The sequence below is a fragment of the Acanthopagrus latus genome, chromosome 8, assembly GCF_904848185.1.
Source record: "Acanthopagrus latus isolate v.2019 chromosome 8, fAcaLat1.1, whole genome shotgun sequence".
NCBI lineage: Eukaryota > Metazoa > Chordata > Actinopteri > Spariformes > Sparidae > Acanthopagrus > Acanthopagrus latus.
The window spans coordinates 12,350,330-12,376,509 of NC_051046.1; the positions used below are offsets into that span (position 1 = coordinate 12,350,330).

The 26,180-nt window shown below is 41.4% G+C and overlaps 2 protein-coding genes across 3 annotated transcripts; one reads left to right on the plus strand and one right to left on the minus strand.

Moving 5' to 3' along the window:
• The first annotated feature begins 23 nt into the window (after positions 1–23).
• LOC119024814 (aquaporin-9-like) lies at positions 24–5,391 on the plus strand. Of its 2 annotated transcripts, XM_037107931.1 has the most exons (7): positions 24–263; positions 440–566; positions 1,850–1,987; positions 2,148–2,266; positions 3,280–3,497; positions 3,690–3,745; positions 4,494–4,518. In XM_037107931.1, exons 1-6 carry the CDS (start codon positions 186–188, stop codon positions 3,742–3,744), a joined length of 735 nt encoding a protein of 244 aa, XP_036963826.1. In that variant the 5' UTR covers positions 24–185; the 3' UTR covers position 3,745; positions 4,494–4,518. The 2 variants fall into 2 exon arrangements, with proteins under 2 accessions (XP_036963826.1, XP_036963825.1); XM_037107930.1 differs by lacking the exon at positions 3,690–3,745 and having other exon boundaries at positions 4,494–5,391.
• Positions 5,392–9,846: 4,455 nt separating this feature from the next.
• Positions 9,847–26,098, minus strand: LOC119023933 (disintegrin and metalloproteinase domain-containing protein 10-like). The gene is made up of 16 exons (XM_037106241.1): positions 25,921–26,098; positions 23,530–23,680; positions 21,371–21,489; positions 21,081–21,239; positions 20,431–20,531; positions 19,308–19,457; positions 17,462–17,554; positions 17,197–17,380; positions 16,313–16,476; positions 16,012–16,195; positions 15,127–15,277; positions 14,851–15,034; positions 14,635–14,743; positions 14,314–14,534; positions 14,093–14,219; positions 9,847–12,930 (listed from the first exon to the last, which is right to left on the minus strand). Exons 1-16 carry the CDS (start codon positions 25,985–25,987, stop codon positions 12,707–12,709), a joined length of 2,388 nt encoding a protein of 795 aa, XP_036962136.1. The 5' UTR covers positions 25,988–26,098; the 3' UTR covers positions 9,847–12,706.
• Positions 26,099–26,180: the final 82 nt, after the last annotated feature.

A 26,180-nucleotide genomic window follows, 5' to 3' on the forward strand; every position in this document is an offset into this window, starting at 1 on the left:
AAACTTTGTTTTCATCAGTGTGATGATGGTTGTGCTGATGGATCAATGGTCCGTGCTGAATGGCCACCTCCAGTTAGAGGTGGAGATTTTACACGAGAGCTCTGAACTCCAGAGGTTCACACTGCTGGATATCTGGTAGTTTTAACAGCACAGTGACACACACTGAAACACAACACGAGAGAAGCATGAGGCAACACTGTGCACTCAAACATGGAATACTCAAGGAAGTCCTGGCAGAATTCCTGGGGACGTTTGTCTTGGTTGTAAGTAACACTTTCTATTATAATTTTTTTTTCTTCTGCTGTTTCAATTCTGAAATTTTGTTTTTTTACGCTTGTTTCATGTTCAGAAATGTCCTTGCTCTGCATCTGTCTATTATTCTATCTTTGAAAAGAGACTTCTGTGAAAAGCTGCTGTTGTCTTCCTCTTTGTTCGTCAGCTGTTTGGCTGTGGCTCAGTCGCTCAGACCGTCCTCAGTCGAAACACCCTGGGGGAGCCTCTCACCGTCCACATCGGCTTCTCCGTAGGACTGATGATGGCAGCGTATGTGGCCGGTGGAGTGTCGGGTAAATGTGGTTTCATGAACTCCTGAAGCCTGTTTGTTTATTTTGCGGTCAAGTATATCACATGTGCCACCACATCCCAAGTTACAGAGTGTTTGGTATTGAAGTTGGAAGTGAAAGGAACAGTTCACCCCAGTCATTATCTGCTCACTGATGAAAAGTTGGGTGAAGTTGCGTAGTCAATGAAACATTTCTGGGACTCCACAGCAAAACAAAACTAAATAACTGAAATAGATGGGGACTCGTTTTAGATTTGAAAAGACAACCGCTCATCAAGGGTGTAAATAGCATCTTTTCTTTGTTTCTTTCTTTATCTTTCTTTCTTTCCATTAGCATGAATGTGAGCAGATCATGGCTGAATGGTCATTTCTGAATGAACTGTTCCTTTAATGCACCTGCAATACAGGTTTCTTTAGAATAATTGTTAATGGATGTTGTTGCTACTGGGCTTGGCTTGGACTTTGCTCACTTTTAATAATACAGTTGTTGCATATTCAGCTTCTTTAATCTACTGTTGAGCTCTACAGACTCTATGCTGCATTAAAATAATTCACAGTTAATACAAACAACCTGTGCCAGAACACATAAACAGTCTGACACAGCTTGCCTTTATCTGTTGTAATGAAAACACTGTTACTCATGAGGCCTGCAGCTTGTAATAATATAACTTTATTGCTTCCTGTCCAGCCATGTGCCACCTCCGTGGCTCCAGTGTCAGCAGGAACGTGCCAGCGCTCTGTCCAGATTCAATGAATGTGCACCGAGCATTGATTTGTTAGTGCTAGTGCACAGTCTCTGTGGGGTCATACATAACCCTGGGCACTGAATGTCCTGCAAACGCCATTGATCATAGGCTACGTTCATCTGGCTGTGACAGAGAGCAGACTCAGTCCAGAGCAGACCGCCTGCCTCATCTGAGCAGCAGCTACTTCCAATTTTACATCGGAGGGACAAAATAGATTTAATTAAGACTGAACAGATTTATAATTTGTTTGAAGAAGTAAAAGGCTAGCAGGGGAGAGCACAGCTGGATTGAAAGGGGAACAGAATAACGCTCCCTTTGTTGTTTTTTTTTAACTCAAAGGTTGAATTTCTAATATGTGGCCATTATTCTGCCTCTTCACTTGTGAGCATACGTAACAAAACCCTGCACCGCCCCGGGGGCCGCTCTCCTTCTGCTGCCCCTCGTAAATGTGACAGCCTCTCTAATGATGGAGGGGAAATCATGCCAGCAGCCCCCACCCACACCCACCCTCTCTCACCCTCTGCTTTGTCCTCCGTCCCAGGGGGCCACGTGAACCCTGCTGTGTCCCTGGCCATGGTGATTCTGGGCAAACTGAAGATCTGGAAGTTTCCCTTCTATGTCATCGCTCAGTTTCTTGGTGCTTTTGCCGGAGCCGCTGCAGTCTTCGGGCTGTACTACGGTGAATACACTGAACTTTATTCTGTGAAAAACCAAAGCAGCTGGTTCTGACCTCCAACTGCTTCTCCCAAACTTGAAAAAAGAGCCAACACTCTTAAAGCTGGCGGTATTATCATTCTGCCGTCACCTATCTGTCGCCTATCTGTTTGTCCCCCTCACAGATGCTTTCATGGACTTCACCAGTGGGATTCTGTCGGTGACGGGAATCAATGCAACAGGTCACATTTTTGCTTCCTACCCTGCGAGACACCTGTCAATCCTCGGTGGCTTCATCGACCAGGTGAGGTCTGGCCTCCGTGACCCAATGACCCCCTGCCCCCCATCGTCGCTCCCATTCAGGCTCTAAATACTGCGAAGTCTGGCAAATGCAGCTAATGCAACATTGATTGCCCCATTTAGTCTGAGAACACCCCCTCTTTTTGCTCAGTTTTTGGGTCTAATGACACATTTCCTGGCATTCTCTGGAGGGTCAAATCTATACCTAACAGCATTTTCCGTCTCTTTACTTGGTGCACTGATCCAAACATAACACGTCTACTGTTGAAAAGCACATCAGGTGAACCGCTGAGATAAGCCTAATCAGACGGGTTGTGAGACTGGTAATGTTTCCTTCCCTTTTTACCGTCTGTTTAAATAATGAATCACAGTTAAACAGCTAGATTAGAACTATTAAGTTTGGACTTGTTTGTTTTTATGATTTATATATCCAGATTACACAGGTGAGATGAATCATACGCTTTAAGATTACAGCAGAAATGTTATTTTAATTTACCCAATACAATTTGACCACTATGCAGGTTAATTCTACATGTTTTATTTAATTAAATAAACATGATTTTAAGAGATACACTTTGTCCACAAAGACAGCACACATACATAAACAGACACTTTTACCTACATAGGCTCAGATGTATTATTTAGCTGTTGTTTCAGCAATTACTTGACAATTAATGTACATTATACATACATATACATCATTTTTGAAATGTTGATGTTTACGATATTTTGATATTTGATGTTTTTATTTTTATATACTCTTTATTTACTCTATCTTATATATCTTTTATCTTACGATTTATCTTTACTGAAACATAATTATTTCTGATTCTGACTGTGACATGAATTCAGACTAATCAAAAGCTCATGCAGGAGAGGAAGCAGAGAGCTAAAAGTAAAGGCAAGATAGACAAAATGACATTAAATACAAATAATGAGAGGAAAGCAAATCAATTAATGCTGTAATTCGCCTGCCTGAACTCTGTTGTTTATTAAACAAATATGTTCCTTCTGCAGGTGGTGGGGACAGGTATGCTGGTCCTGTGTATCCTGGCTATCATTGACGGTGGCAACATCGGAGCTCCCAAAGGCGTGGAGCCGCTGGCTATCGGCCTGATCATCATGGCCATCGGTGTGTCTATGGGACTGAACTGTGGCTACCCTCTGAACCCTGCCAGAGACCTGGGACCCCGACTGTTCACAGCTGTAGCAGGATGGGGGATGGAGGTCTTCAGGTAACTGTAGTCACTATAGCTGTAGTCAGACATGATAAGGTAACGTTAAGGTTATTATGTGATTTATCTCATGTATCTGGGTTTCATACGAACACAGGAAATTGTACCATGAACAGGTTTTGTGGAAGTGATCAGGCTGGTCCTGCTGCAGGGTTTAAATATCTATCATTTCAAATCCATCTGGGATCTCAGGGATTCTGGAGAATTTGATTACAGTGAGAGGATAATGATTAAATCTTCAATATGAGGTGAGCATCCAGTAACACATATTACATTTCAATGTGGACACTTAATGTTTTTTTAAAAAAAAATTCAATTTAACAACTCTCATATGATAAAGGGGCTCTATGTAGTTTTGGAGAAGCAATTCAAACTCAGAATTTTTATATTTACAATATTGATGAGGTAATAATACAAACTCAGACATATGTATTTTTTCCAGTAACTGAATAAACAATCTGCTCTCAGAGGAAAATAAGGTTCCCAGAAAACAGTTTGAAGCTAGAAAGGTGGCAGGGTCCGCCACATGTAAACAAAGTAAAACAGTATGAAATTGTGTCGTCCTGTAAGGACAGTGTATTCAGTCATGAAAACAAAGAACGTTTGTTTATTTAGTTTGTTTAGACATAAATAATCTGTCAGTGACAATCTTTCTCTTCTCATTTAAGTTCCTTCACTAAAACTACAGACTGCACCTTTAAATGTCTATGGTTTTACTTTACATATGTGGTTTTACAGCTTCTCGGGTCATTTAGATTTGATCCTTTTATTGAATGTATTTATTGAAACCATTATTGAAGCAAACTGATGAAGACCTGAGCTGTTGACACGGACTTTGATAATGTTATATAATGTCACATGCACTCAACAGATGCAGTCGATGCTTGTGAATGATCCAGTGATGACACCGGTGGCCTGCAGTGGCCCCCAGTGCCAGCTGCCCGTGTCGCTGCCTGAGGTTTTTTTTTTTTTTTAACTCTGTCCTCTTGCTCACAGTACTGCAGACTACTGGTGGTGGATCCCCGTGGCGGGGCCCATGGTGGGCGGAGTGGTGGCAGCCGTCATCTACTACCTGCTGATCGAGCTGCACCACCACCGCGATGAGCCTGAGAAGCCCCATGAGGAGGAGGAGGAGGAGGAGGAGGACGAAGAGGACGACGACAGCAGTCTGAAGGACAAATATGAGATGATCACCATGAGCTAAAGAGAGAAACGAGACATTAACCTCCGGGACTGACCGGTCCGATTCTGTCAGGTGAAGAGCAGCCAGCACAGCTTCAGGCTGTAGTTTCTCTTCTGATTGAAATGATCCTCCGCAGAGACAAGCTTGTCAGCTCAGTGATGACAACATTAGAACATTCACGGGTCAAAACACAAAGTAAAATCAATTAGGGCACTTTTTGGATAAACAAACCGCAGCTCTGTTAGGCGCAGCAGAGGCAGTTTTGATCTGTGCTGTCAGAAAAATGTTGCACTGTCTTTGTAAAATATTGAACCTTTTGTCCAAACCGATACCGGACTGTCTCCTTTGCAATTTATCTTTTTATGTTTTATGTTTCATAAACACACAAAAATGCCACTCCTGTGTGCTTTAAAATGTTATGACTTTTCATATTTATGTTGTAAATACTGTATTAAAGCCATTAGATGTAAAATACCCTTTATCTGGCTACACCTGGCACTGAACTCATGATTTAGATTTCACCGTTTAAATGTGCTCTTATTTTCCTCAGTGATTGTGTTATTATTTGTATATCCACTTAAAACATTTTGGATTTCTTATATTTCTTTTCTTCTTTTGCAAACTGTGAGGAAGCCTTCCTTCTGTTCATCATTAATATTTGTATTTTACTCTGTGTTGTTTTGTCTGCATTAAAGTTTCTACAAATATGGACTTGTAGCAGAGACTCCATCATCCGTTGCATTTATCACTGAGTTAGTTGAAGTCATTTTCCTCTCTGCATTCAGACTATTCATCCTCAAATGTTCCTTAAATTGCTCTGCACGTAGGCTCTAATACTGCGTGATGAAGTGAAAGAGGACAGTGACTGGAGACATGAATCTTTTCAGTGAGCCTCACCGGCAGACAACCTTCAGCGACACAGAGACGGATCATCTGAGTTTAGCTGGCAGGATTGCCGAGGACGATTACGCCTCAGCGTCAGCTCAGAGCACTCTGCTTGTTTAATATTTCCTAGTTATTGTCAAAGATGATACAAGTCACAGTGTCTCCTTTTAACTCCAGCTGGAGCCTCAGGCAGTGACAACACTGTTTGAGCTGTAGATGTAAAAGCGATGTGATTCTGACAAATGAATAAGTTAAGTTTGAGGGAACCTGAGGACCGTCCTCACACATTAGAATAAACGCCACAGTGTAAATTCACTCCATTACAAGAAAAAGTTCTGGTCTAGATACTTTTTTTTTTTTTTTGCAGCTACTGGATCTAGAGTGAGAACAACAGCGTGTTAAGGTTAGTAAAGCATTTATTTTGCAAGTGGAGTCAAAAAACTACTTTGGAGTAGGACTATATAGTTGTAATGTACCTTGAAATTGCACTTGAATGCGTGTGGTTAGTTGATTTCTGTCACCGTCTGTGGGTCACTTCTGCAGGCCAATATTGAAAAAAGGGTCTGAGATGCTTTGAGTGACACTTCAGACACTCAGAGAGGAGGTTATGGCCAGAAAACGCACATCGTTCTGAATGGGTGTTCCTGACAAGATGACTTGGAAGTTGGCAGCCAACTGCTTAATGGCTTTGGAAAGTTTGGTCTTCCCGTTCTTGATGACGTGACCCTCATCAAGGATACAGTAGTTAATTTTTATATCTCTAAACGTACAAGAAGTCTCCAAATCCTCAGCACTGAGTGGCGAGGTGTGTGACCGACTGAATCGGAGCGTCGCAGGGCGAGTTCATCTGCCACCATCCCGCATGTCGGAGTGCAGAACAAGTCACTGCTCATGTCAATTTCATGTAATCGTTGCCTGATTACATACATGGAGCGGAGGAGGAAAAATCACTTTGTATGGACTGACTGGCTGCTCAATAACGATACATGTGCAGGTGCATGTGATTCTCCCCTCCCTCGCCTCTTGGTCAGAGATGATGTAGGATGACCTGGCGGTGCTGAGTCAGCCTGCTGTGAAGAACCACTGACTTCACTCTGTTATATGCTTTTCTTCAGAACAACTTACACGAGGACTCAACCCAAAAAACTACAGCTGTCTTGCAGGTTCACTCAAGTTTTCAAGTCGCTCAAAATGGAGCTTTTGGAAAACTGCTTGGGTCAAGGTAATTAGAAACGCTGTTTTCAGTGTACACATTTATGTGTAAAACCAGGGTTTTTTGGCTTGTGTCCTTTGTTTGGCAGGCTTCTGATTGGTTAATGTGGCCTTACCATAGACAATCTATCGGCACCTTTTGTTTTGGCTTGCGCTTGACAGCCTGTGTTTGTGTTTTCATACCGTTGGTGTGGATGGGATTCTTTTTTTAATCTAAGGAGGAAAAAAAATGCATTTTTTTAAATAAAACCTGTTTATGTGTGGACTAGGCCTCACACTGCCCTTTGAGTCTGTCCAAGGTCAGGACAAACAACTACAGGGAGGCAGCGTTTAGTATCTACTGTCATCGCCTCTGGAAGAGCCTACCAGAGGAGCTGAGAGCCTCCTGATCTATAATCGCCTTTAAAAAAAATCTTAAGACTCACCTGTGTACTTCTGCAATCTATTTTAATTCAGCCTAACCTCTTTACAGTGCCACCCTGGTCGCTAAAACGTATTCCATTTGTCGTACATATATTTCAAAGTTGGAATTAGGTGAGAGTCATCTGCATATCTGATGTGACTTGGAGTAAAAACAAAAGAGGAGGGGATGGAGAACAGAACTAGTTTTTTAAGTACACAAGGTTCAAACAGAGATTATGTTGTTTCCATTAAAGGAAAAAGGTGTTGTGATTTCAGAGATTAGTCACATTTTCCTCACAGCAGCCAAAGTTTTCATGAGACCATCGTGGCTGAATGGAGCAGCCTTGATGGACCTCGTGGGCAGGATACCGGACAATGAACTGCCACTGTGTTTTCCAGCCTGGGTGACACTCAGCAGGCTGGTGCCACTTTCACAATCATGCTTTGTCACAACGCTGAGACACAAAAGGTGCTGCTCGCTTATACAGGCTGTGACGTCAGCTCCTTGCACAATGCCGGAGTTCTCAGCGCAGGATATTGATTAGGGTTGGAAACACGGTGAGTGACATCAGCTTATGGATCCGCGACAAAATGGACGACAGCCTCCGTAACGGAATGGATGGAATACAACTCAGCAGCTGCATTGCCCAGAAAATATTGAACCTGGGCCAGAGGACTGCAGCAGAGGATCCACATTGAAAATCAATAGCGGGCCACATTCCACCGCATGTGCTAATGCGTGCTTCCAGGACCCGACATACACTCTCCTGTGGCTGTTACATCATCAGACACGTTCGTCAGTAAGTACTGACAGTAAATATTAGTGTGTAACAAACTCAGGGACGATAAGGTGAGTAAACTGGAAAATAAATAATGTCTGAATTTGCTTTTTCCTTCTTCCAGCATTACACAAACAAACTGAACATATCTGAGATCACAAGATATTTTGAATTCAGTTTCATGATTGCTGAAGGCCTCCTCTGTGGAACCAGAGGGGACGAGGAGCTGCTCTTTGCTTTTGCAGTGCTGCTGTTGATGCTGATGACTCCCAAAACCTCTGGACCCAACATGTCACCCTCAGCAGCTGCTCCCTCTGCTGTGGACGCTCCTCTACTGCATTCAGCTTAGGGAACAAGTTTCCTTCACTACTTTATTGGGGAATTAACCACAATAAATTAAATATTAAAGATACAGGTTTTAGAGCACGGCACCAGAGGAAAGGCAGATCAGATGTTTAAATTTCTTCCCATTGCCACAGTTCATCTGAATAACATGCAATTCACCATCTAACATCCTCTCATTCAACCTGTACACTTCTTCACTAAGCAGAATCTAAAGTTCAAAGGAACATTTCTAAAAAAAAAAAAATCAGATTTATGACACCCTTAATAATAACCTATGCATGTCAAAAGCTTATAATTTCTGAAGATGAGTGAAGTCAAAGTATGATGTTGCAACAAATTTTTCTCAATGAATGTTTTGGTGTTTTATTCCACTGTTAACAGAAATTAACCTTGTCTGTCTGCCAGTTAAAGCATGAAAAATATGCAAAAAAAAAAAAACACTTCTCCCGAGTCAGCGTGTCTGATCTTCAACCATATACTGATGCAACTCAACGTGAGCGTTGGGTAGAGTTTTAATAAAATCGGTGGTGTGAATAATGAAAAGTTAGGGAGCTTGTGAGAAAAAGCTTGCATTAATGAATTTAATAAAAATAAGAAAAGCATCAGCACAATTTGATCTCTGCAATAAAAATGTTATTGAGGCTGTTTCCCAGTCAGAGACCTTCTTCAAACATGAACAGGAAATACGTTTGAAGGTCTCTGACTAAAGGCTCGTCTCTATAAATGACAGTGTTAATAACATGTCACAAGTTGTTAGGTTCATTAGTGTAAGGTCAGTCTGAGCCGCTTGCCCTTTCACAAAGTTGGACAACTTAATTATTGTATGTGGCAAGTTGTCAGTCAGTCTTTGAGCATCACCAGGAAAGAGTGAGACCAACAGAGAGCAGATACCGAGTGCTGACGCTCGAGGACTGAAAACTCACTTCGATAAATATCACACAGATTGTTTGCACAGATGCTTTTCTCGGCTTCAGCAGCTCCAGCAAATGCTCGTGAGGTGAGCAGCGAACCTGATGGAGAGAAACTGGTCAAAATGAAAGCGGCAGCAGACATCTAGACATTGAGTGCCTTAGTATACAACCTTAGGTAAAAAAGAAAAAACAGTAAAAACCAAACGCAGCGGTTGTACAGTGCTCCCGAGCCCATGAAGTGCCATCCTTTATACAATCATGTTTTACAAAGCGGTGAGTCTCGCCCTCCGTTGTGTTCTACACAGTGACCCAATGTTCTTTTAAACTGGGTTTTAAGTCGAGGTCCAAAGCAGTTAAACATCCCACAATGCAACTCAACAGCATCTTTTCTTAGAGCAGAATCTGAAACAGGTCTAATGACATCACCAGGGTCATCTTCTCCTCCAGAGCCCCGGAGGACATTATGCAACGGGTTTCACAGGCTGAGTAGTACTCTCCGGGATGAGTAATGTCCATATGTAAAAATGTGTGGAGTGCCCTTTTTAAATTCCTCCGCAGTGAACCTCTGCATACACACAACTCAAGCTGCAGCGACAAAGGAAGGGAAAAAAAGCCAAAGAGCACACATCCCAGACAGTAAACAGGGGTCTATTTTATTTTGAACGAGTCTTTTAATTAATGCATTTCAAGTACTCCAAAAATTACATCTCTTTGCACAATACAATTTGAAATCTTTTTTTTTTTTTTTTTAGTAAAAATGTTCAAAGTGAACAAAAATTTCCGATACTGTATAAAACACAGTGAACATTAAAATCAGACAGTAGTATTACTTTTTAATCTTGTGTTCTTTCGGCCTACATCACCTACAACATTTCAACTCAATTTGGACATTTTTCAGTGCACGTTTATCTAAAAACTTTTACCAAGACTACGAAATTAAAAAGAAAAGTAAATTTACAGGCATTATTCTTCTGCTCGTCTACCCAAACCATGCCACAGGATAACAAAGACAAAAATGAGAATGTAACATTAACTCCATCACCCTGAATTGTTTTTACCACTGATGATGGTGGAGAAAAGTATCATAAGCAAACTCCATTTCCACTAGCACATATAAGAACATAAATAACTTAGAAGAAAAGGAAAGTTTGTCACATATGAACATCTTTGAACAACTTACTCTGGAATAAGAATACAAAAAATGGAACAGATGTATCAAAATGTAATTTTCATTTTCAAATGAAATGCAAATTTTTCCCAAGTACTGTACAAGTTTACATGTTTAATTCTCCAGGCTTAACAGGTGTGATCCAGCCTGGAAGATGAAATTTTAAAAAGAGCTCCATTTTTGTACAGACATGAGAAGTTATAGCAACTGCCGACCCGCCTAGTTCATCTGCCATGTGAAATAAACTGTTAACTGTGAGACACACTGTTTTCTAAAGTCCCCTCCAGAGCACATGTGGGATTATAACAAGCATCAGGACAGTGTTGTAGGATATTAGCTGTGATTAGTATTGCATACATTTAGAAATAATAATGCCAAGATCAAATGAAGTCTGAGCACAAAAAGTGGAATATGTGATGCAAGATTCTCGAGCTTTTTAAGTCCGTGACAAACCTTTTCGCCCACATCCCAAATCCTTTTGGTGGGTGAAACGTTTGCAGGGTAAATAAAATCCTGGGATTTTTATGACCCAATCATGTAATCTCTCCGTTAGTGTCATCATGCTATAATTTTCCAAAGTGCCCCTCTTGGTCTGCCGCGGGCGAGGGGAGGAAGAAAAACACCTGAGGTCAACCATCCTTTTCATTTCTTCCATTTAAAGTGGCTCCAGAAGCTTCACAGGTTGCTTCCTGTGATTAATAAAAACCTGTCCACAACGATCAGCTGTATAAAGTTATATGGCACGCTGATGTAAACTCACACGGACGCCTGCACTCATGAGCTCTAAAGGGGATCCTGTCCGAGAAGAAATCTGACCGGGAGATATTGGTGGGTGAGCTGTTTGACAAGAAAAACAACGACAACAACAACAACAAAAAATTCAAAAGAAGCTGCTTGTTTCCTGTGAAACTAGTGAGCACACTGAGGAACGTGTGAATAGTGTGACAATACTGCTGCGTTACACTGATCCTTCCACTCGTTTTTAAGACTAACATTAATAGCTGTCAAAGAAAAATAGTGTTGAGTGACATACAAACATTACAGACCTTGGTCAATTAATAGTCACATTTAATAAATGTGTCTGCATGCCCACATTGAAAAGTTCTTAGATTTCGCTATCTGAAGAATAACAATGATTTAATCTTACATTTTTTTTTTTTTGTTTTGTTTTTACATCCACACCGGAGTCATTTTTAAATTTGTTTCCACACCCATGTAAACTAACTCTTTAACATGATACACTCTCACTTCTAAACTAAGCCACAGCAGCCTTCACGTCACCTTGTCTTCATATCTGAGCAGGTAGAATCATCATCATCATCAGTTAGTGGTTATTCATTCTTCATCATTAAAAGCAAATCGGTAAAGACAATTAAAGGTGAACCAAACAAGGTTATCTTCCCTTTCTGTTCCCGCATGACTCCTTACCTCACCTAGCTTGTTACACATGATGTTAGCAAGACAATAAAAAAAAAAGATGTAAAAGGGGATCTTGAACAAAGAAGGCCTGAAAAGTGGGATATGGTGACCTTGTTCGAATTCAAAATCTAGCAATCTAACGAAAGTGAAAGAGATCCACCTGATTAGACGACTGTGCAGAGAGCTTGCTAGCGTCACATCCTCAACAGCAACGTCCGAGGACCTCATCACAACCTTCATTCCTCCAATAATGTGTTAAGAGTCCTGAGAGCACTAACCGAAAAATAAAAGAAAAAAAAGTGAAGAATTACACATTTACAGTAGAAGAAATAGTTTGTTTTCACTTATGATACACTAAATATGTACAGTCACATGCAGAAAGACTGTCTGCACGAGAGACCGGAGCCTGTGTCTTTTGCCGTTTGACATGTGTAAATCACAAAAGTGCCGCAAATCCCCGCTGAGTGTCTCTCAATCCTGGCTAGAATGGCGAAAAAAGAAAAAGCACGGAACAATTCACCAGCAGCCACGGGCGTGTCACTCAAGAAGACGTTGCAATAGAACGAAAAACACATCACAGAATGTACTAAAGCTACACATGATTCCTTAACTCCTTGGCACTCCTTAAAGGAAAAAAAAAAAAAAAAAAAAGGTGGAAAAAGATGCTAGATCACACTGCATTGGAAATGGCTGATGGTCGAGTCCACTCCACAAAGAGCCAGTAAAGTTGCTAGATAATTGTTTTCTCTTTTTCACTGTGTCTGTTTTTTGTCTGTAGATGGAGGATATGATGATGAGCAACAACCATGTCAGGCTTTTCTTTGGATGGAGTGACGCTTTTGTTTCCCACTGTAGGCACAAGGAGGAGCCAAGGCATTGGGGGGAGGGGGGCGGGATGCAGGGTCTCAGCGTCTCATCTGGCCCATCTGATAGTTCTCTCTCGGCTGACGGTGGTGCCTCTGGGGCTGCGCCTGCCGCTGAGGCTGCCTCTGAGCTTGCCGCTGGCCGCCGTGCCCGCCATGTCCGCCGTGCCCGCCGTGTCCGCCGTGCTGGTGGGAGTGCGGGTGCTGAGACTGGTGCTGCACCTGGGAGTTAGCATGCTGCTGCGCTCGCCGCCTCTTCAAAGTGCCTGTTAGGAGAGAGGTAGTTAATTGTGCTTGTTAAAAACACGGCTAAGTGCAGCTAAATTGCACCTAGTGACACTCTGTTACCGGTTCCCACACTGTGAGAGATGAGCCTATTAAAATCGTGGTTATAGACTGTGTCACCCTTGTGCGATGTCAATTTGGCTGCATGTCAGATGATATGACGCTACTGCACCGCTCTCATGTTATGCAGCAACGCAATCAAACAAGCTATAGCTGTGGTGCTGACACCAGGAGGAGGACAGCGTGGGCCACTCATGGAAAATGAAAGCATTGATGCTTGTTGGCGTATTTTGTGTTATTTCAAATTACACTCCAAATGGTTTGGTTCTTTCCTCTGTGACAGCTTAAAATCACACAGTATACCGAGGCTTTAATGGGCATGGTAATAAAGGAGATGTTGCTCCAGAGACTCAAGGTGTGTTCATTACATTAACAAGAACATGAGTGCCAAAAGGAAAATAAAATAAAATGAAAACAATTTTAAATAACACTGTGACCGTTGTGATCCTTTCATCAAGGTGTACTCAGGTTGGTTGCTTACCTACAGAATAATCTATGAACAAGGCAGTGAATTGTGACCGCATCATAACATTATAATACGAGTTCCCATTTGCTCATGATTGTACATACACTAAGAACTGTGACAGTCTGGGTCATTGTTTCTGAGTTATGATTTACCTTCTGTTATCTTTATCTTTGTCGGTTTTCAGCGACATAAAATGCTGTTAACGTGTGTACAAAATACCTGTGTATGTGTGGACAGGGCCTTAGAATGGGAGATTAATTAGCAACAATGAAGCAAATTCATTAACAATTTGACTGCAAACCTCATAGTGAACATCTTAAAAAAACTTACCCGTTTGTTTTTTCTAACTATGGATGTGACAGATGTAACAAACAGGCCATTTTATTTTCATGGGATGGTTGTACTATCACAAACACTGTCAACACAACAACCCTAAAAAAACAACTGAACAAGTTTAAGAGCAGTGGAGTGGCAGGAGGTACATCAATAATGAAGAAATCCATGTAAACTGTGCATACACCACTTCAGTAACGTTGTTTGCCAGCCTGAGGAAAACCTTTTTATGAATAAAGAATTCTGTAGTGTGCTTGGCTGTCTTTGCAAATCTCTGGACTCACCTGGAAGTGGTTTGGGAGGGGGTAGCTTGGGGTTACTGCTTGGGGTGTGCACACTGCAGATCTTAATGAAGCCAGCCATGAGCATGATAAGGGCAATACCCATTAATAACACTGCCCACCAGTGCGCCTGGAGAAGAGAATCAAGCACAAATTAACGACAATCGACCAAAAAACGTAACATAATAATAAACTCACCATCTAATCAGAGTCAAGTTACGTACCACGATCCACTCTGCAATGTTCTCATAGAGCTCTGGGTTGAAGATGGCCTTCTTCAGCCTGGCCAGCGGTCCATCTGCATCCACCAGACGGCACTTCATGAACACGTCACAATATCCCTTAAAGTCGTTGCAGGGCGAGCCGGCCGGAAGCGTGGTCACCTTCTTATTGAAGAAACGAGCCAGGCGCTCTGACCCTGTGCTGCTGCAAGTGTTGGGATTCACTGAGGAAAACAAATCACAGACAGTCAACACAATTAAAATGACAAAGATGAAAAAAGTTTAGTTTACAAGGTGGGTAAAAAAAAAAAAAAAATGACTCACTCTTCTCCATGCAGCACACATGGCAAAGCTCAGTCTCGTCTTTGCCATCTTGGCTGGCACAGGTGCAAGCCTCGAGCCCGTACTTCTCACAGATGGAGCCGGAGCAGCCCTGTGGGGGAGGAGCATGAGGGCAGGCGAGATCAGACACCGACTGTTATCAATATAAAGTTGCTATGACAACCAGTTCTACCAGGTGCGAAGTCTTGACCCACTCACCCCGTTGAGGCAGACTTGAGTCTCTCCATGGCAGGCTGTGAAGTTAGCCTTGGGCTCAGACGTGGGGCACTGGGCACTGACGCCATTACACATGCCCTGGTGAGCGCACTCCGACTCCTCTCTGCACTTCTCATTACGACCCTTGTAGGAACAGTCAGGTGTACAACAAGGACCCTGGCTGGGACTGGTGGGAAAGATCCGATGACAAATTGTCAAAAATGAGCGGGTAGATCATTAGAATGTTCAGGCAAACAAAAACTGAGAGCGATGATCTACCTGCACACTTTGTTGGGCTTTAACTTGCACTTCTTATTGTCTGCCTGGTTGGCGTCATAGCAGCACTGATCCCTGCACTGATCACTGTAGCCACAGTCGCACTCCTCTCCTGGCTCCACCAGGCCATTACCACAGATGGGCTGGCCAGACTCTGTTTATGGAAGGAAAAAATAAACAGTCAGAATCCCAACACTGAACATGTTGTTTTTATACTTTGACTTCTTGTACCGGGGACAACAAATGTAGGGGAAATCATTTCTTATGAAAACTGTCATTACAAAAACCAACCAAACAAAGACAAACAACAAAGAGAATGAGCAGCTGAAATAAACAGGCAACATTAAAGTGTTTTTTTTTTAAGGAAAAAAAAAAAGAAAAGACAGACTCTTCAGAGAGCCCAATAACAATACACTCAACAAACACTCCTCATCAGCTTGTTTGAGGAAAAGTGTAAAGCAGTACGGGTGTTCCGACAGATATTGGCATCAAAACACTTATATGTTCCAGTCATATCAGCTCAGACGGATGTGCGCAGGACTTTGAACAGAATGAGCAAAACAAATTAAGCTTTTAAGGAATGCCAGTCATATGGTTAGCAAGTGAATTAGTGGCTTTTAAGAATGTTTTTCTATGATGATGAGTTGACTGTTGTATTAAGCGTGAGAAAAGCACTTCAAACATTCCACGACACTGTCCAAATTCAGTCGGTAAAAATAACACTGGACTAAAGCCATTACCAGCCAATATGATCGTGCATCCCTAGTTGCCTGAATTATTTCAGAAATAAGGCACTGGGGCTTAAATCTCTCGTCAGTAAAGGGAAAAGGAGAAACAGATTAATAATATGGTTTGGATCTATAAAGAAAGATGAACAGAGGAACGTACCCACAAAACAGTTGCCCCTCTTTTTCTCCAGAACCTGGCTGATGTTGCGCACGCTACAGACGGAGAACTTATTATTGTTGAGCTTGTCTCCGGATGTAGCTCTTGCATACATTATATAATTGCCCTTCTCCTTCTTGTCTTGGCTCTTGGATTCTCCCGGGGTGCACTCGGATCCAGAGTCGTGCTGAGAGCGAGAAAGGGGAAGAAAAATCTCAGGTTAAAAGCAGAAGGGACAAAGTGTATGAGCTTAATAAAATCCTTCACACCGTGCATGAATGTGTGGCACATCTAAGCAACTCACCGGGGAGCCAAAGTTGTGTCCTACTTCATGTGCAAAAGTGATATGAGAGACTTTTGGAGGTACGTGGGAGGCGTAGTTCTGCACAGTGATTATACCAGTGTTGAGAGACTTCTTTTTTCCATCTGAGTACAGCTTGCTTTTTTCACAGATTCCTCCAGAGCTCCCTGGGAATGAAAAGCACAAGTTGGAACAAACCTTCCAAACCACAGCCACGGAACATGAAGGGTTTTGCTCACTGGAGAGGAAGAATCAGATTAATGTCACAACAATTTTTCGATTACACATTCCAAGTGACATAATGGCTTACTTCAAAACCTAATGAGCCTGATTTATCAACATGGTTACAGTACATGCTAAATTAAAATTCCGTTAGTTGTACCCGGCAGGAGACGCATAACCTCCTACAGAAAATTAAAGTTTCCAGCAGCGCAATATTTTTAAAAACTTCAAATTAAGGAGGCAGCACAGAGAACATCTTAGCTGAGATTTCAACGCATCAATCACAGAGTGCACGAAACCTTTGGGAATCATCGCATCTGCATGTTGTCTGAGTTGATATTTGGAGCTGCAGTTCTTTCTCGTAACAGTCTGAATCAATTAGCATTTGAATTCTTAAACACTTTTTCTTGTGGTGGCGGCAAAATGCAGATAAGCTACAATGAATTTATATTGTTTTTCCAAGAATAATCTTGGGTGTAAAGATCAGCTTATAATGAGCCTGCAGCCCAGTACAAACAATATGATGTTGTGTGTAATGGTTTAAAAATGTCAGCTCCTGTTTGCTATGGATGCACTCATATCTGGCTTTAAAAACAAGGGGGCGCTTTTTTTTTTGCACTCGCTTTTCACAGATGACACACTGACTGTGTGTCATCATTCAGTACCTGAGGGGGCTCCAACCCAGGCCAAACCCAACACCCCGTCATCAAAATCTCTGTCTGTGAAAACGTAGGCCAAGCAGTAGTCGTCATGGTTCTGCTCCGAGTTCAGCTCCAGGAACTTCTCAACCCCGATGTTGGCGAAGCGGAACGGGTTGGACCTGTCCCTCTCGTCATTGGTGGTGTTTATCTACGAAAGAGGATCAAGATGAGTTCAGGGGGAATATGGACCAAATCTTAAACGTAAACTTAAAATCAGTGAGAGACTTACCCTGATCCTTTTCACCATGAAGCTAATGTTACGAATGCCCATGAAATCTGTGCCCTGATAGATGGCATCAATGGCCTTGACATGACTGGAGATCTGAAAGAGTAAAACAACAGATTCAAATCTATACTGTCTGCAGCTATGATGATGAAAACATTAAGTGTAAAGTATGCTTGTAGAATAAAGCAGTAAATAGTAAGAAACTGGTTTCACGGCTTGGTGTTGGCTAAAATAAAACCCAAAATGAAAATCTGATGCTTTCTTCATCGTACTCTACAGTGTTTTGAATGACTCAATCTGACAGTGTTGCAGCGTTGCTCTCCTTTACCACCATCCTCTCAACAGTACAATTATTCTGTGAGTGTGAATGTGAAAAATCATTTGGAGGCTCAAGTAACTGACTCTGAGATCAAACAATGAGGCTGACAAAACACACAAATTCACTGAGCTCCTAATGCAGCAAACCAGTCATCTCTGCACTCTTATTCCCAAAGAGCAGTGTACAAAAACATTCAGGTTGCAGCATGTCATTTTTAGCTTACACAAACAGACACCATCTCTGGTTAAAATGACGGGTCGTATCAGCTGTCACTACTGAATGCTTATTCTATGAGTAACCCGATCAAAGTCAAGCTACTGTCTGTGCCTAAACAAAGAGTGTTTATGTGGGAAGAACCTCTCCCCTGTAATACCACTGAACAATCAGAGTGGACTGAATGTTTCTGCAGTTGAACAACTCCAACAGAGTGATACATCTTCTCTCTGGCAGATCGCGTCACGTCACTTTCAGGAGCAGAAACCTCCTGATTAAACTTTCATTCACATCATATCAATGATTCAAGCTGATAAACTTCACAGTTTTGAACCGCGACTCTCAGTGTTTGGATCAAGTAGCTAAAGAGAAATAATGATAATAACATTCTGTAGTCTACAACTGTTGTTTCAATGAGTCAGATACAGATTTTAACAAGTACTGGATGGAACTGTATTAGCAGATACACAATATCAATAACTATGTAATCATTTTGTATAACCAGTTGCCCAGTAAATATTATTCTCCTCTTCTCTGGATTGTCAGACTGTTTGACACAAACATGACTATGTGTATGGTGTGCACAGTCAGTAGGTTAGCTTATGTTAACGAACTTTGACATGTTGACTTGATTTCTATAAAACATCTGAGGAGTAGTAATGTCACTTTTTTGTCTAATTTTAAAGAAATTGTTATAACTCTTGAGAACTATACATACAGGCTTTCTAGCACAGAGTTAGATGAGAAGATTAACGTCACTCACATCTTAACATGAAGCAACTGCCTGCAGTCAGTTAGCTTAGCTTACAATAAAAGGCACAGGATCCAAACAAACTCTGTTTAAACGGTAGCTTATCATGCCTACTAGCACCTCTACACCTCACAAAATAAGATATATCTGATTGGAAAGGATGGTACTGATCTTCTAATTTAACTCTGGTGTATGAATGAATACACATATTTCCAAAAATGTCAAAATACGAAAAGATTCCATATTTCCATTGGAATGATAATTTCATGGACATTTGCTATCTGTTCTGTGTTTCCAGGCTTCACACAGCAAACCAGGCATTAGTGCGTACGTGCATTTAAAATGATGATTTTGTTTTGTAAGCGTTATGAGTCACCCCTTGCACTGAATAAGAGGTGTTATTATTCCAATACTAATTAGCCTTTACACTCTCAGATGTGAGTGCTGGTTAAAAATAAGCCCCTCCACCAATATCAGACAAAAATCCAACACACTAACTGTGTAAATCTAATTCTAATAGTACTACAGAGGCGTGTGTTAACTGAGTGACGGTGATAGTGTATTACCTGAGCAATGACAGCCTCTCTGGTCTTGTAGTACTTGAAGAACAGGTGGTCAGTCTGAATGAAAAGCTGGCAGGTGTTCTTCTCGACCTGCGCCATCCTCCTCTTTCTCAGCAGCACGGGGTCATTGGAGCCCGCCTCAGTGTGGAGCTCCTGGTGTGAGCGGAGCCGGAGAGCAGCAAATAGACAGTTGAATAAAACATATATATAGCATTTTTAAACCAAACACTGGCTAAATAAATAATGTCCAGTATTTTTAGGCTGTGGTTTTTCCCGCTGCAGTATGTTCATGAAGTGCAGCTCTGCTAAGAACATACTGTGCTGTATAAGTGACATACAAGATTAGGTGAGAAAAAGGGATGGAATTATCAGAAAACATTGAACGTCAAATTAAGGAATATTTTTGTTTGGAATAACATATATTGGAAAAACACTTTCAAATCTTAATCTAACTAAAATTACTTTTTTTATGTTTCCTCATGTTTCCTGGCAACAGTCTTTGCCTGGAACAGGCAGATAAAAGTCACAACCATCCAAACTTAACTGTTTAATACTGCTTATTCATAAAGTTTTAATATACAACATTTCCACAGGGATGATACGTCAATGGCATTGAATTAAATATAGGGCAGATACATGAATTTCTCACTTTCATTGACATTGCAAGACACAGGGTTTTGTGGTCATTCTTGTAAATTTCTGAGGGAAAAAATATGGATCTTGATTTATTTATTTATTTATTTATTCAAATCAGGCAGATTTATGTGGCTGGTCTCTATGAATGAGTCCAGTTATATGTGGATACAAAGAAAATGCAAATATAGCAGATTTAAATGAGTTTTATTTGATGGTGTATTAGGCCCGATTGTGTTTAAGAGGACTGCTGGGTCTTGGCAGAGGTGTGCGCTCTACTGCCGCATTCTATTTTATTTCTTCAATTGAAACCAGCTTCTTGTTAGTCATGCAGGCATCCATTTATTGTGCTGAGAAAGATTATTGTCATCAATCAATCTAACTTCAAACTGCAAACAGAGACCCAAGAAAGAGGCATCCATGGGTATCGCTGACCCCGACTATGTGCTCTGAGACACTGTAAGGGTTTACTGTGGTGTGTGGTGATTTTCACCTTGGGTGGCTTGTCTATGGCGGAGGTTTGGTACTTCTTCATCCTTTCAAACACAGAGCTATCAGCACAGCCTCCCTCTGGGCCGTACTTGTGCGGGTAGTCTGAGAGAGAGAGGCAGACAAAACACTGTTAGGATTATGGGAGACAATGTTAGCTACTTAACCCCCTGAGTCACTCTATTTCGGGCGCTATTCATGATCAGCTAATGGATGTACTTACACGCCACTTGAGCCTAGCACTGCTATGTGAGCTGCTACATCCCTGTCGCTCTCATTAGTGATTCCTCTCACATTTCTGTTTAATTTGCCCCTTAGCCACATACTATATGTACACAGACGATTTCAAATTAGGGGGTGCCAGGGTAGTGAAGTTGGTTTTGTGCTCACTATCAGTACCAACATTGTAAATACTGCTAAAATGAGCCAGTAGCCCCAGAGAAAGATTGTGTTACTCAGCTAATGAGCACCTCGGGTATCTGTGCTACCTGGAGGGCGATCACACCAGTCTGCCTCCCCAAAGCTCAGCTGTCCTAACCTCGCACTTCCTTGATGATACATTTACATACACATGCGTCCAATTACACGTTCTCTATGATGACAAGAAAATGGCCTGTCAAATTATTTGTGTAGCAGAAGTTGCTGGGGACTCACGTATATCGTCTTCATGATAGATGACTGAGTGGAAAGGTACGTCTTTTCCCTCCAGGTATCTCTCTGCAGGCTCCACATAGTAGGTGCCGTGGTAGCTCTGAATGAAGCCCTCAAATTTACCATCCACAATGGCACCATGAGTCAGGGTACCTTTCTCACCTGGGAATCCAAATTACAGAGTTATAGGTGTAAGGGGATTCACAAAAAGATCAGGCATTCACGTACAAGACAAACATAAAACAGCAGACATGTAAAAACAAGTTTATTAAAAATTTGATGGACTGCCTTACCGAAGATTTCTCCAGTGTAGATATGAGAGGTATCAAATGGAATCTCTTCTCCCGAAACGTCCACTTTCAAATCTTGGGCAAACAAGGTTGTATCCCTCTTCATTCGTAAATTAAAATGCCTGAAATCAAGTAAATTAAATTTTAGGCAACATAAAAATAAAAGACACTCAGTTGTATGTGATGACACAGGTTACAATGTGAGAAAACAGTGCTATCTATACCGCAAGGAGATTGTTTCTCTGATGTCCCAAAACTGTCTGCTGATATTATTCATGTCACAGAGTGTGCGCCTATGGATTTGGGGGTGTATCTGAATGTGGGAAGTAAGCAATATTCACAGACCCTTTGAGGAAAAGGAGAATGCAAATGAAGAATGCGAATGAAAGGGGGGAAAGGTGAAAAGAAGGGCATGGTTTTGCTGAAAGAAAACAGCGATGCTGTTTTTTGTTACACAAGGGGAACTGCAGGCTTTATCTTACAACAGAGGAAACTGAAAATCAGGACATCTTGAAACAATGCTGTGTTTTGTTGATCATACATATGGAGGAGAAACAATGATGCTACAGTATACCTTGGGTTTCCAATGAGACCTAAACAGTGCTCTTATTGTATCCTAATTTTGTGTGTAAGTTACTGTCCTGTAGGTTAGACAAAGAGCCTAAATTAACAGCAGAAGAAAAACAGACATCTTTGTAAAATTAGACAAGAGGAATATATTTAAACCTCACATGGAGACACACAACTCTGCCCCTGTACATACAGAGCAGAACCTACTGGACCGCAGTTGTTTTCTGTTGTGGCTTAATCTCATTGAAAATGTCAGGTACATACACAAAAACCAGCAAGCGAAGGGTGGACTGGGTGCTGCAAATTAACTGTAAGAATTTGACTTGTGTCTCCAACTTTGTCAAGAATTCAAAGGAAAAGAAGCTGACACATTCCTGATTTTCAAAGGAACAGACATCTTCCTTCCGCGTGTTTGTTTGCACAGCTCTTATCGTTCTCTTCCCTATTAAGCAGCATCGGAGTTTGGGAACAGCAGGCCTGCTACAGACAGGACGGTAAACAGCCTTTGCCAAGCTCACAGCCAGATGGTCTTGACTTTGTCATACAGAGCGTAGACACTTTCTATCACACTACACTGCGTCTTAATAAAGCTGTACGATATGTTTTTTTACATCTGGGAAAACCCAGTTTGTAGGCCAGAACATCTCCGTCACACTACAGTACAATAATGATCTTTTATCACAAATTTTATGATCTGGACATTGCATTCCTATTATGATTTTGGTAATATCTCAGTTAGCTGTGCAGCTCTATTATCGGATAAAGAGCCATGACATGGACAATAGGTGTTCTAAGATTGATCTTCTATGCCTTGAGGAGGTTCCCACCCAGGTATCAAGTGTACACAAACACTCTGAAAACAAGTCCATCAAAGGGCAAGTAACATACACACAAACACTTGAATAGTTTCTATTTCACCTGACCTGTACTTAGACTGTCGCAGGAAATCCGAACAAATCTAACTGGGGTTGCAACTAATAATCCTTTTCATTATTGATGTAACGGCCGACTAAGCTCCACAAAAACATCATCCAATTGTTCGGTCTATATAACATCAGAAAACAGTATAAACAAATGCCTGCTCAAATTCATGTTTTCAGTTGCTTGTTTTTGTCCCAAGCCCAAAAATGATCAGTTTACAATCACACAAGACAAAGAAAAGCAGCAAATCCGACCATCTGAGAAGCTGGAACTGGAGATTGTTTAGTGTTTTTGCTGGTTAATATTTGATATATCAGCCATAGATAATTTAGTCATTTTAGTGCTAATGGAGAACACCGAGAAAAAAAAAAAAAAAAAGGGCTGAGAATTAAAATGTGTCTACGCCAAGGACTGAATGTGAAGCCTCTTGTATGTCTTTGATTTCATAGAACAGGATTAAATGTAAATAACTTTAAACCACATAGCAAATCTCTGCTACAGCTGGCTTCTACCTTCAATGATAAACACCATAAGCATATAGGATGAGCTTTGTAAAGTGATAAGCAGACAGGTAAACAAAAGGTTAGATGAGAAGAAATAAAAATAGACAGAGATGCAGACAGACATTTCCCTTCAGATTAATATCTAGTGAAAAAAAAAACCTGACAAACCTTCCATGGGCATGAAAATCTAAATGAAGGAACTTGTCTTCGTGAGAGAGCGCCCTCTTGGCCCTCTGATGGTTGCTGTGCACAAGCTCTGTGTCATAGGACAGGCCTTCATAGTGACGGATGTACTTGTTCAGGGGGTTCCTATAGTGACCTAAGGAAAGAGGAAGAGAGGAACTCCAGTTATCAGCAAAAAAGATAACACATAGAATTTAGTAAACACAGGCATCCAAGGTGCATGGATACAATTCATTAAAGGTCATATAAATGACAAAATATACATTATCAAATGTCTGGGAGAAAATACTAACATCCAAATCTGTAAATTTGTAATAGCTTCGGTACTAAAGTGTGTTTGTCCCATCAACTCATTTCAGCAGATGGTACACTTGTTTTGTATGTTCAGCAACACATCTCAAGCATCCTAACACAGATGTGAGCGTCTACAGTGATATTAGAGTAAAAAAGTGACTTGTAGAGAAAATAACTGATGCATGGTACATTTTAGGAGAATGAAATGCCTAAAAAAATAAACATTTAAGCAAAATCCTTTCAAGTCAAATGGATGCCAGTTTGTGAGCTGTGCTCAACAACAGCCCTCAGCATCACAGCATTATCATTTCGCCACCAGAAGAGTGGGTGGTGGGCTCGAAGGCAAAAGATTCTCGAGCACCTCCACCCATTTCACTAACTGCTTCACATGGAAAAGCAGTCTCTTTAGGAAAAACATAGTAATTTTGCGTAAGCCGTTTAAACCCTTCCAAAAGTTACTTTGCTTTTTGATGTTTACACATCGCTGGTGTAACTGAAAGGACAGATCGTTGCCCTATAACATAAACCAAAAAGAAAGCACTTTCAGAGAATACTGAATACGTAATTAGTACTGTCTGACAGGTAATTATGCCTGACTAGTGAGCCTTAAATTATAGGATTCAGTGTAACCAGCGCACAAAATTAGCACCAGCCACACAACTCAAATGCTGGTAAGGTATGTAAGCGGCTGGTTGATTTTCTTCAATCACCAACCAAATAAAACAATAGTGGTCTAACGAGTTGCAGGTTTAATGAGAAAATCCACTCACCATTTGGCATGTACAGGAATAAATGGCGGGGTAAGTATGTAACAAAGCTGAGTAGGTAGAACAGACTAGCTAGTTCTCTGTTCATGTGGTGTATGAAATATTTAGGTGCTAACATTAAATTTTTCATTAAGGTAACTATGAGAGGTGAAGGCCATGACTGTTCTGTAATATCGAAATTTCTGAAGATCCTCAACAAATAAGATACAAACGCGATTACCGGTGCCTTCATTTCTGTCATCACATACAAAAACAACAGAAAATATTCAGAAACCCGCAAAAACAACATTAGAAGTGATAAAAACTGTGTGGTAGAGCACCATCGAGTTCATCCTGGGATGTTAATTTTCCATCACAAGAAGGCCTTACTGTGTGAAAAAGTTGTGATTGCTACTTTTGTACAGTTTGACGGCTTGAAGGCTCCAGCTTGAGGTAAAAAAAAAAAAAAGAAAGAAAGAAAAGAAAAGAAAAAAGAAAGAAACAGCCCGATTGCTTGATACAAATATAAACTCTACAGCTGGAGACTTGCTCAGAAGCGAACTGGAGTCATATATGGCTAATGTCATTATTGTGGTGTAATATTTGAAACTACAGCTGCGGTATATAGCAGGTGTTTGGAGCAATACGTACATCACTAGTCGATACAGCATTTTTACGAAGAGGCCATTCCGCTCCCCCCCAAAATATCGAATTATTACGCAATGTTGAATCCAGAGTTACTGTGGCTCACATTAACTTAAATCGCTGAATGCCGAGAACGGCACAAATTGCAGCCCTGACCAGCGACCAACACGGGAAACTGAATCACGCCAGCAAACATTAAAACTTGTGCCACATAAATTCTAAAAACGCTGACACGGTGCAGGGACCACGGTGTCAGTGGCTAACTCTCACATTTTAAAGACACAAATCGTTACATTAGCACATCCAGCGTTAGCTAGCACGGAGCTAACGGTCCGTTCACACAGTCGGCATCTCCCGTCTTCTCATAACAATGGCTGTCGGCGCTATTCGCACGACAACAACAAAACCGATCCAACCCCGACAGCGAAAACGTTGACAACACGTTGAAATAACTCAGCAATATCGGTTTGTTTCAATCGACTGCGCCGATCCGTGTACAGCCGAGCGCCGCGTATCATTTGTTAGCTTCAAGTAATACGGCAAAAAAGGGTGCAGTCCTCTTCATAACAAGCAGGCCCTGCTGATCCCTCCTGTTAGCTAACGGGCTACCAGCCGTTCTGCTCCTCTCAGCCGCTGCTTTCATGGATTCAACACAACTTACAGGCTTTTTCTGTGAAAACGCCTCACTCACCTTGGGTGCAGTTTAGTAAGTAGACGAAGAGGAAAACTTTGAGAAGAAGCATATCTGCTAAATCCATTGTTAGAGCATTGATACCGTTTTCACTTTATTGTCCTACTTAGATAGGCGCAGACGCCCTGTGTGTTTATTGCACCTTCCTCTCATCGCCTCCTCACTCTCCAGCGCCGTGACGTCAGACGCAGGGCAGCTTGGCATCCCTTCCCCCAAATGCATCCATGATCCAGGCCTGCATACATTACAGTCCGCCCAGG